This window comes from Alligator mississippiensis, chromosome 5, assembly GCF_030867095.1.
Source record: "Alligator mississippiensis isolate rAllMis1 chromosome 5, rAllMis1, whole genome shotgun sequence".
Taxonomy (NCBI): domain Eukaryota; kingdom Metazoa; phylum Chordata; order Crocodylia; family Alligatoridae; genus Alligator; species Alligator mississippiensis.
In genome coordinates, this window is record NC_081828.1 from 38,863,015 (window position 1) to 38,875,063 (window position 12,049).

At 51.1% G+C, this 12,049-nt stretch overlaps 1 protein-coding gene across 1 annotated transcript in view; it reads right to left on the reverse strand.

Annotated features, from left to right (window-relative positions):
- Positions 1-10,388, reverse strand: part of LOC102575945 (immunoglobulin superfamily member 1) — a 31,560-nt gene extending 21,172 nt beyond the window's left edge. The window contains exons 1-4 of the mRNA XM_059727651.1: positions 10,269-10,388; positions 2,638-2,953; positions 1,332-1,628; positions 861-926 (exon numbers count right to left, since the gene is read on the reverse strand). Coding sequence (XP_059583634.1) covers positions 861-926; positions 1,332-1,628; positions 2,638-2,953; positions 10,269-10,388 — 799 coding nt within the window. The remainder of the gene's footprint in view (positions 1-860; positions 927-1,331; positions 1,629-2,637; positions 2,954-10,268) is intronic.
- Positions 10,389-12,049: the final 1,661 nt, after the last annotated feature.

Here is a 12,049-nt window from a genome sequence, read left to right on the forward strand (position 1 = left end):
TATTATTTTTCTGCAGTCAAAAAACAAGTAAAAACTAAGAGCTGGCATTTTCAAAGAGGGGTCTTGAGTCTAGCCAGAGGTCCCATGAGTCCAAAAAGGTTAAGAATCACTGCTCTGTGAAAACCCAGACATATATGAGGCACCCCTCTCCCCTAGGATCTGCAGATACCAGCTCTCTGCCTGTAGTGGAGAGCAGGGGAAAGGCCAGGGGCACCTGACAGACTCAGTTTGCTTCACCCTAACCTCACCAGCTGCCAGCTGCAGGATTAAGGGCTGAAGGACTGGAGCCTTGGCTGGTCCAGCTTCTAATGGTAACACTTACGAGGTGTCACTGGGATCAGGGTCCTGTTGCACTGAGCACTGTCCTTGCCTCTTGCAGCTCTGCTGGTACCCCTCTCTTCTGACCCACAGCCCCTGCCAGTCCAGCCCTGGCCCCCTCTCCTATACATATGCAGCAAAGTTGATGCCCCTCGACTATAAGCTTCTATCATCCTTATTATCACTAAGTAACTGATCAGAGCAGCAGAGCCACAGTACAACCATACAGACCAACTGTGCCAGATGAGTCCAAGGCCCATCTACCCCAGTATATCCACTCTGGGACACCAACTGCTTCAGAGGAAGGTGCCAGTGCTCCCCTCAGTGGCAGCTGTAGGGTTTACTCCCTGTGAAGTGAAGTGTCTTTCCAGTCCCCTACTACTCTGAGCTTGGCTTGTGTCCTGCTGGAGGAAAGTTTAGATCCCAGGGCTGTAGTATGGCATTGTAAATGGAGGCGGTTTGAATGGCCCCACTTGGCTGGGCTGCTAGGAATGAGTCCTGTAATCTGCATAGCCACAGAGTCCACCCCTCCAGCACTGTACCTGTCCCAGTGCTCCCTTCATCTGTTGGAGCCAGTGTCCATCTAGGCTCAGTCTGATCAGTTCCTCCTAAGCAGATAGAAAGACAGTGTCAGGGATGGAGGCAAGTGGCTTGAAGCAGCAACTCAATGTTTGTCCCCTTTCCCTACAATACAGTACTTCTCTTTGCTGTCATTTTGAGGGGTTAGGTGGGTGCTCAGTGTCTTGGGAATGTGTCTCTTCATATCATATACCCCAAGAGCAAGGGCAGCTCCAGGGAACAGCCCTCTGGGAATGGAGTCCTACCCTGCAGTTCCCCTGGGTACAGGGGTCTCCCTTGCCCCCTCCATCCAGAATCTGCAGGGACTGTGGCTCTTTCCCCTAGATGTGGACTTCCCTGTGACTCAGTCACTTCCCTGGAGAGATGTCAACTCTGGAGGGGCTCAGGGCAGAGCCTGGCTCAAATATCCTGACCCAGACAGGCAGGACCCTCACCAGTCACTACAATATCCAGAGGGTTGCTGGAATATGACAAGACATATAGTTCTCCTGGGGGGCGGTAGCTGCAGCTGTAGCTCCCTCTGTGCTCCCAGGTCACGCTGGGGATGAAGAACTCAGCCACTTCCCCCATAGTTTTCATAGGCTGCAGCATCTGCTGAGCTCCAGCCTTGTGCAGGAAGAACTTCAGGTCCCGGTGCTGACACTGACAGGCACAGCGGATGGTGACATCTCGACCCAGAGCAATTGGCCAACTGGAGCTGAGAGAAATTCTGGGTCTGGGATAGCTGCAATCTGTGTGCGGGAGAGAGGCAGTGAGACATGGACCTGCACGGTCATCCGGCCCCAACCTCACCTGCCAGGCTGAGCCACAGGGCAAAGACAGGGTCCTCTGGGAAAAGGCTCCTTCCATGATTGCAGAACTTCCATGGAGGCCCAGAACATGGCCTAGGGAATGGGGTGCAGAAACCAGCCCCCTGCTCAGCATTTCTATCTATCATCACTAGCACATTGTTGGTCTCCATCTCCTTTAGTTCCCTGTACAGGGAATGACTCGCTGACCTGGGGGCTCTTTCTGGCACTCAGCACAGCAAACCCCAGCTGCATGGACACAGAAAAATCACTCTCCCAGGTCCCCCACTACAGTGTGAGAACAGGCATGGGGAGATGAGCTGTCCTTTGCCTCTGAGGGACAAGGACTACCTGTTCACTGCGTGTTTATGCAGCACCTGGCACAGTGAGGCCCTGAGTGCTCACACCTGTTGCAAAACCAGTTCTAATTCTCAAGGCAGTATTCACACATTTTCCCCCAACTGCAGGTACCTCAGTTCAGGGAGGTGATCAGAGATGTCCCAACTGTGAGGTCCCAAGAGTTGAAGAGCACTTCTGAAATCTGTGATTTGCTTCCCCTCTCAGGCAGTCTGCGACTGAGCCAGGAACTGCAGTGTGACCTCCTGGATCCTACCCAGCACCTGACATCACAGATCCATTCTTCTTCCTCCTACAGCCCCATTCACCACCCCCTGGACACAGACTGGGGCAAATGGGGTGTGATCATGGCTCCTGAATGCACTTGCACAAAGGGGCTGACCAAAGGCTGAACAAACAGCTTCCCTCAACTTCCAGCACCTGCTGCTCCCTGGTACATGCTAACCCTCCCAGTGTCTCAGTCCCTGACTGGGTATCCCCTCTGCTGGGCCACAGGGTAGAGCTTGGCTTGAAACATCCCGCCCATCACCAGCACCCTCCAGGGGGTCTGGCTATGGGTGAGGCTGGGAGCCAGATGATGAATTGTGCCGCTCACCTCTCACCACCAGCTCCACAGGGTCGCTGGACTCAGACACAGTGAACGGGTCAGATTTGCTGTGGTAGTAGCAGCTGTAGCTCCCGCTGTACTCAGTGCTCACACTGGGGATGACAAACTGAGCCTGAAACCCGATGGTGTCCTGGGGTGGGAAACTGCTTCCCACTCTGATCAGAGCAAACTTCATCCGTAGGTGTGTACCCCAGCACCGGATGGTAACAGCTCCCCCTGGGGTCACCGGTCTGCTGGGGCGCAGGGAGATGCTGGGTTTTGGGTGGCTGGGCTCTGCAGCGAGAAGGAAATCAGCTGTGAGACACTGACCCAGTGCTCAGTCCCCACTTGTCTGACCAGCCCCTGCCCAGTCCTGGCAGCCCCTGGGCACAACCCCCTGGGTGCTTCCCTGAGGGGCTACAGCAGGGGGGCAAAATACGGCCACGGGTCCAATCCGGCCAGCCCCGGCCTCGCACAGCTTCCAGCGGGGCTGTTCCCGGTGCTGCTCCGCTCCCCTCTGGCGGCGCCCCTGAGCTGAAGCTCCTCCCAGGGCAGGGGCAAGAGGAGGAGCGGCCTCTGGAGGCGAGCACAGCAGCACACAGCTGGGTGCAGCTCCGTCAGTAGCTGCGAGTTGGCCGGGGCCGCTGCCGCTCTGCTCCCTTTGTCTCCAGCTGCGGCTGCTCAGGGTGGCTCCTGCCCAGTTCGTGGAGCTCAGCCTCCAGCTCCCGGCGCCTTCCCCCAGCTCCACGCCTGGCAGGCGGAGCAGGGTGAAGGCAGCTGGGAGCCGGAGCTCCACGCGCTGGGCAGGAGCTTCCCGCCAGCCTGGAGCGGCGCGGCAGGGGCAGCAGCCGCGGCTGGAGACAAGAGGAGCAGAACAGCCCCCTCGGCCCCGGCCCCGGCCCGCGCACAGGTTCTGGCTATAGCCGGCGGGCGCTGCTGGGCTCCCTTCGCCTCCCGGTGACAACGAGAGCCTGGCCGGTTGCAGCCCCGCTGGGGACAGCCCTGCCAGAAGCTGCGCACCGGCTGGGCCGGTGGGTGCGGTGGGAGCAGGGTACTGGATCCCGGCCGGGCTCGGCCCCACGTGGAGAGCAGCAGGGGCAGCCCCGACGGGGCGAGCTCTGCTGCACGCGACCCCCTGGCTGGCTCGCAGGCAGCCCCCCATGTGCATTCACCGCCCATAGGGCAGGGTGGCAGGGAATGCATCATCCCCACCACCCAAAGCCCCATAGGGAGTTTCAGTGAGTTGTTTGGAGGGGAGGGTGCTGACCCAGCCCACCACAGCTCATCAAAACTCCCTCTGTGGCCCTTGGGCCCAAATAATTGCTCACCTGGTCTAGAGTTTCCAGGGTTAAGATGAGAGAGACAGAGCGAACCCACCCTGGGCAAGGCCAGATCTCAGCTCCCCAGTGAAGAGAGAGGAGTCCAGCCTCTGCAGCCCATTTGTTCCCTGGTTCTCTGCAGTCTGAAGTGCTGTTATACTGCTGTAGCTGGATGGTCCAGAGAATGTGCAAGAAGCAAGATCGTTTTATGCCAGCTTTACAGTCAGGGGACAGGTGAAACAAACTTTCGGTTACAGGATGCCCTTCCTTGGGGTCTAGGAAAGTCAGATACTTGCTCCACTTAGTATTTAGCTTAGGATGCGCTTTCATTTAACCCAATAATGTTAATTAAAAGTGGGAGTCAACGTTGTCGTTGACCTCATGGTGGAGGATGATCATTCCCATGGGTCAAGTAAAGGGTTCTAAATGAGTCTGTAGATGGCTAAGAAGGCCTATTCTAGAGCCACAGATTCTAGGTCAAATGCCACAGGTGGTGGTTAAAGGGAGGGTCAGACCATGGATTTTTTGTCTTGTTTCTCTTCCTTCTGTTTGTTGTTTTTCTGCCTCCAGGGCAAGATGGTTTTCCTCCAAGTAAGATGTACCTTTTCTTACCATGTAGCCCTGTCCTGGGGTAGTTTTTCCCAATTTGTGGTGTCAGTGCCACACTTCTTAATGTTTGCCTTGAGGGTGTCTGTGAAGCACTTGTTCTCCCTGCATGTCCTTTGTCCTTGGCTGAGTTGGGAGTACAGCAGTTCTTTTGGTAGCCATACATCAGGCATGCACACACAGTACCCTGTCCACTGCAGCTGATATTAATAATCAGCACTTCCATACTGGTGGTATTAGCGTTGGTGAGGACACTGGTATTTGTGTGATGATCCTCCCACTTTATACCAAGGATCTTCCAAAAGTAGTGCTGGTGATGGCATTCCAGCCTTTTCAGGTGGTTCATATAGGTCACCCAGGCTTCACAGATGTACAGAAGATTTGGGATTACCACAGCCTTATATAGTAGGAGCTTTGTTTGAGTCCTGATGTTGTGATTGTTGAACACATGATGATTCAGACTTCTGAAGGCAGAACTGGCACACCAGCTTCTATATGGGATCTCCTCAACCATGTTGGCCTTCTTTGAGAGAGAGCTGCCCAAGGTATGTGAAGTGTTCAACATTCTCCAGCTTTTGTCCATCTATGAGGATCTTTGCCAGAGGAGTTGACTAACCCTGAGCAGGCTGGTGAAGCACTTTTGTTTTTCTGATGTGAAGGGTCAGTCCCAGGCACTGGTATGCTTGAGAGAAGCAGTTAAGGGCCATTTGTAGGTTCTCCTCTGTATGTGCAATGACGGCTCAGTCATCAGTATACTGAAGTTCTGCAATTGAGGCCAAAATAACTTTGGTTTTGGCATGAAGGTGGGAGAGACTGAAAAGGTTCCTGTCTATTCTGTACTCGATGCTGATGCCATGTGGCAGATGGTCATGAATGAACATCTTGATGACTGCAAGAAAGATGGAAAACAAAACTGGTGTAATCACACAGCTCTGCTTGATGCCAGTTCAAATGGCAAAGGGCTTTGTAGCAGAGCCACTGCATAGGATGGAGGCAGGCATCTGGTCATGAGGGAGTCTTAGGATGGTGATAAATTTCCTTGGGCAGCCAAACTTTGATAAGATCTTCCATAGAGCCTCATGGTTAACAGAGCTGAAAGCTTTGGTCAAATCAATAAAAGCCATGTACAATTTCTGGTGTTGTCCTTGGCATTTTTCCTGGATCTGCTGGGCTGCAAAAATCACCTCCATCGTGCCTCTCCATGGTCTGAATCTTCATGGAGACTCAGGAAGGATTTCCTCCTTGGCAAAAAGGAGCAGTTGGTTCAACAGAATTCGAGCAAGGATCTTCCCAGCCATGGAGAGGAAGGAAATAGCAGTCAGAATTATTTCCCTTTTTAAAATGGTGACAATATTGGCATTCTTTAGGTCAGCAGGAATTTCTGCAGCATTCCAGATTTTGAGAAACTGTGTGTGGAGCTTGCTGGTCATACTTTCCCCACAAACTTCGAAGACCTCAGTTGGTATGCCATCAGGGCCAGAGGTTTTGTTATTCTTCATCTGTTTTATTGCCTGGTGGACTTCTTGAGAGGTAGGTGGACTGGCAAATGCTTCCCTTACTGGATGCTGTGGGACGGATTTGATGGTTTCATAAGTCACAGTTGATTCTTGGTTCAGGAGCTTTTGGTAGTGCTTTTTCCAGCAGTTTTTGAAAAGTGGGAGTAAACAGATTGTGAATATGTCATTTAAGGTGTAATTCTCTGCAGTATAGGTTGTAGGTGTTTAATAGTCTTTCCAGTGATTTAGGCTGGTATGTGACAGCAAAGTGACAGCAAACACTTTTTATGTTGTAGTAGGTTTGTCCTGGGTATTTAAGCATAATAAAATTAAGGTTGGAAGGGACCTCAGAGACGAGTGCCCCCCCCCCCCCCACCCAGCACGCTCCCCGGCAGACCTGGAAATGGACCGGAAGTACTTCTGGTCCACTTTTGGTTTTGCTGCTGAGCATGTCCAGGGAGGCGGGGGGCCCACTCCTATGGGACGCTTCATGCACCCCAGCATTGCAGCATTCACAAGCTGCGCTTGCTACCTCAAGGTACGTAGAAAGAACTTTTAAAGCTGTTTCTGAATCGCTGATTCTCTGAATCAGCATCGAATCTTCAGGTTCAGATTCGGCCTAATTGAATCAGGGACAGTGGTCTGAATGAAGGAATCGAATCACTGTCCCTGATTTGGGCTGAATCCGAATCAAATAGGACCTGCTTCGCAGACCCCTAATGCTGACAAAGGGTTTTTAAACTTGAAAGCTCGCTAAGAAAAATGTTTCCAACTCTTTAGTTGGTCTAATAAAAGATATCAGGTTTACCCAAAGAAACTTCAACTGTTGACACTTCCTCCAAACAATGGCCAAAAAGTATGCCTCCTATTCTCCCCAATATGCCAACTTGAAGAAAGTGGTTTATGAAGAAAGATTTTAGAAAAAAATGCTGTGTACTTCTGAATCTTTGCTATTGATCCTGAACACCTGGATTTGTTTATCGATTTCCACTAAAACTTCAAAAACTATCACCCTGGCATCATCCTTTCTTTGGAATACTCTTACAACAATATGCCAAGTTCAGTACTGCACACCAAAATGGCATCCTACAAACTGTACCCAAACCCCCACCACAGACCATACCACTTATCACTCCAAAATTACTAATCCTTCCAAGCACACCAAAAAAGCTGTAATCTAAAGTCAGGCCTTCAGGTACCACCACATCTGCTTTAAGGAGAGCATGTGACATCTGACTCAGCAGTCTATAAGCCACCTTTACCCTTTAAACAACAAGGGCCCTTTACTAGAGAAGCACCCACAGCTTTTAATGAACCACCCAAATACCCCACACAAACCTACTACTACACCAAAGGAGAACCTCTACTGACCACACCCCTAGTTGCTGTGTCTCATTCCAGCCAGGAGAAAGATTGTTACATATTTACAATTTATACTTGGAGAAGATCACTCCTTGAAAGAAATATTCCCAGTCCCATACACCCACTCTCAAACAACACCCCCAGAATCAAACATCACCATAAACAATCTGTCCACTGATCACACAAAAACAAATGAAAATAGACCCCAACTAAACAACAAAAGCAAAATTTGTCAACAGATCAAAAATGAAGAAGATGACAAAACCATCAGAACCAGGGATCCTAGCACGTGCCTCTTACACATGATCCATTTCTTTCAGTGCACCAAATGCCCTCACTACATGGAGAAAATAACCCAACCCATAACTACACTTCTAAACAAACTCCTGCAGACAAAAAAGATAAAGGACAACACCCCCCCTGATACCAGGGGGAGAACACTTGTCTCAGAGCAAATGCTTCATCTCTGACTTCATAGTCCTCAGATTCAAAGGAAACCTGCCAACACCTTCAGAAGACAGGTCTGGGAACAAACATTCAGAATTTTACTTCACAACAAAAACCATGGACTTAGCACAGGCAACAGTTTTCTGGCTCCTTAATACTTATCTGTCCCCTCTACCAGCCTCCTTATGCTCTTCAGGTGGTAACGGCCCTCTTCTCTTCAGAGTGGTCCTACTCTCTTGACAGAATCAGTTTAAACTATAGCAGACATCCTTTACCTGGTCTGTAAGAACTACTTCTAACTGCTCTGTGCTCCCCATTTGATGCCCATTTCCCATGTTAAGTGATCACATAATGGGGTTAAATGAAAGTTCTTGCTGAACCAGGTGTTTTCCTTAGGCTGTTTCTGCTTTCCCAACCCCAAGGAAGGCCATGTTGGGCTTTTTAACATGTGCTCTGGGGGTGGGGTGCTTTAATTAGAGTGGCCCAGTAAGGACAGGTGAAGTGTCTCTAGATTTACTGTAGCCTGCTCTGCACCTGTAGTAGATAGGACACAGGGGCAGGTACTTCAGTGTAGGCTGCACAAGCCAAGGGGGCCCTAGGCTCATGCTTCAGCAGCTCACCCAACCAACCTCAATGCTGCCTCTCTTATACTGCTGCAGGCACCTGAGCTAGCCAGACTAAATCTAGCACAGGCTGGGTTGCCTGCATATGACTCACACCTCCATCTGCTGAATATACACACACCTCAGAGCCAGCTGTGCTGGTGATAGGGTTGAGAACTGAGTACTTGCTACACACAGGGCATGTCTACACATGTGCATTTACTGTGCAGTAACTGAAATTACTACGCAGTTCGGGCACATAGCTACACGTGCATTCCCATACTGCACAGAAAATATGGTGACTTATGCTAACTTGAGTATCAATTTGATACCTGCATCATGCAGGTATCAAATTTACACCTGATTAGTTACTGCACAGTAACACATGTGTACACACCTTACTGCACAGTAACACTGCGTATGTGGACTGATTTGGGACTAACTTTAGTCCCAAGTCAGTTCATGCACAGTATTAATGTGCTTTAATGCCTACACGTGTAGGTGCCAGCCTATTCCCAGTAAATTAAAGCTGGCATAAATGCATGTGTAGACACACCTGCAGTGGGCATAAGAATGGCAGTATTTTTAGGTCTCTGGTGTTCAGTGAGTAGAACCTACTTGCCAAACTCACAGGCTCCATTTGGGGTGCTAATACCTCCATGCTGTGTTCATCTGTCATCCCACTGTGTTATTCTTTTGCAGAATATTGTGCCCCTGCATGAGCTAGTTCATCATACAGCTAATTAGTGGGCACCCAGCTTCATGTTACAATAAGTCTTGTGTTAGGCACATTGTGCCCCACTCCAGTCCCATGGTTACTAGTCCTCAGTAATATTGCTCCCCCTCATGTCTGTCACACAAATGCTTAAGTAAATTTACTAGCCAGATTTCATGGTAATTCTACGCTTCCAGTGCATTGGGACCTATTCCACCCACCAATAGCTTAGTTCCTTCAAGATGTCCAATATAATCCATCCTTTCAAAACCATTTGACTTTTCCTTACTTACTTGATCACACAAAGAATGGTCAGCACAAGCACCAACCAATCACCACATCATCTCTGATCCTACAATTAGTCAATCAGGATTTAACTGGCCATGTCATTATTGGGCACTTCTCAACCGTTTTTGAACTGGACAGAGCCACAGTGCCTCAAACCTATAGCAATGGGGTCTTTGCAATGACAACAAATGCCCTTGTGGACAAGTTCAAACCACGTCCCACACTGTTGACTCATATCCATTTACTATGCTACCTGGTGGCCTTCAAGCTCTTCACACTGGTGATAACATTGCCTTAAGGTGGTTGAAACAATATACCGAAACTGCTTATGCTAAATAAACAGAGTAGAATAAGGAGACCAAATTCCAGCACTCCTGTTCTCCACTCATAGCTCTGGGCAGGATGGGGTAGGTTGGTTTGAGCACCAGGATGGGAGTCAGGACACCTGGGTTGTGTTCAGATTTCCACGTGGGCTTGTGGGCAGGGTTGTGCAGCTCTGCCCTATAGTAAATACATGTGCTATAATACCACACACATCTTCTCCTCACTCTGTAATCAATATATAGCCCTAAGAAAGTTCTTCCTGCCCTGTAATTCCCACTTGGGAGGACCCCTGCCCCTGGGGTGTAGAGGGAAATATGGAGCAGGGAAAGCCCTGGACAAGGAACATCTTCTTTCCAGGGCTTACAGGACTTAGGGTGGAGCCACATTCTGAGCATCAGTCTTCAGCATGGAGACCTGCTGAGGATCTGGCTAGGGGTGAGGCAGAGACTGGGGATGTTGAGCTGGGCCCCTCACCTCTTACCACCAGCTCCACAGGGTCACTGAGATGCGACCAGTGGTTCTTAGCTGTTATGGGGTGATAGTCACAGGTGTAGCTCCCTCCATCTTCCTGGTTCATGTTGGTGATTGGGAATTCAGACATGTTCCTCCCACGTACTTCCTGCTGTGACCAGGGTGTACTTCCATCTTTGTACAGATAGAACTTCACGTCATGGTGTAAACCTTCACAGAGGATGGTGATTTCTCCCCCAAGAAACACCACTTGGCTGGGGATCACAGAGATGAAGGGTTTGGGGTATTTTTGCTCTGCTTTGAAAGAGAGACAATAATTACATGGGACAGACATTAACCCATCTCCCCTGCTCCAGCCCTCTGTCTAAATCTCTGCCTCCTTTGGACTCCAGCCCATGCCCTCCTTGAACTGTGCCTGACCAGTGGCTGTTTTGGTTCATCTCAGGTCCTGGCTGCTGCAGAGGTTGTCTGGTTGCTCACAGCTCTGCAGGCACAGCCAAGCCAGCAGAGAAACCAAGCTGCGAGGACCCTGCTGCTCTGGGTTTGGAGCAAATGAGCAAATGAAGTCAACTCTATGGTGGGTGACCTCCAACTGCTGCACTGCAGAGTATTGTTACCTATGATTTGTAGTGCAAGAGCATCTGGTAGCCCAAGCCCAGCCCTGACCATGCCAGGTATGGTATAAGACCAGCACAAACCATGAGCATTGTTAGGCTACATCAGAGGTGCCCAGAGCCCTGGTACAGACTGGGATACTCAGGTTCCAGTACCTATCCAGTAAGAGCACGCTGGCGTTTGCGCAGGCATTCGCGCCGGAGGGCGGGCCAGGAGGGCCAGGAGTGGGACTCCTGTAGGGGTAGGGCGTAGACACCGCACAGGTCTACAAACAGCAGCTTATAGAATGGTGTCTACGAGGAGTGCTGCTAGGGCCTCTGCCCAGGGGGGCAAGGCTACCTGGGGCAGGTCTGAGGCCTCCACCCAGACCGAGCCCATGGGGGAGCTGATGTCCCCCTACCTCCTGGCCTGTGGGGGATCCCCAGCAGGGCCAGGGGGGCAGAGATTGGGGGCCCCCACACCTGTCCGGCAGGTGCCCATCTTAGGGCTCTGGAGGCGCAGGTGAGGGAGCTCCGGGAGGAGGTTAGCAGGCTGAGGGGGATCAGGGAGGTAGAGGATGAAATTGACAGATATTTCTTTTCCCTGCAGGCCCAGGCACCAAAGGAAGAAGCACCCCGGGGAATACCCTCCACAGCAGAGTGGCAGACGGTCACAGCCAGGACCGGAGCAGCTCGCAGCGAACCGGTACCAGCTTCTCCAGTCCGGCTGGTGAACAGGTACGAGGCCCTGGCAACCCTGCAGGAGATGGAAGGGGAGGAGGAAACCCTTGGGCAAGAAGAAACACCACGTTCTTCACGCTCCAAACAGAACAAGAGATCCACGAGGACCCAGAGGAGGAGGCGACGAGTGCTCGTCATAGGCGACTCCATCCTGAGAGGTACGGAAGGACCCATCTGTCGCCAGGACCCCTCGGCACGAGAGGTATGCTGCCTCCCTGGAGCAAAGATTCGGGATGTGACGGAGGTAATCCAGGCCAGGATCAAGCCCACCGATTATTACCCCATGGTCCTAGTCCATGTGGGTACTAATGATGCGGCCAGGAGAACCCCCGATCACGTGATGGCGGACTACAGTGCTCTGGGTGGCGTGCTGAAGGAGTTCGGTGCACAGGTGGTTTTCTCTTCCATCCTACCAGTGACCGGACGAGGAAGACGGCAGGAGAACTGCATCCGAGAG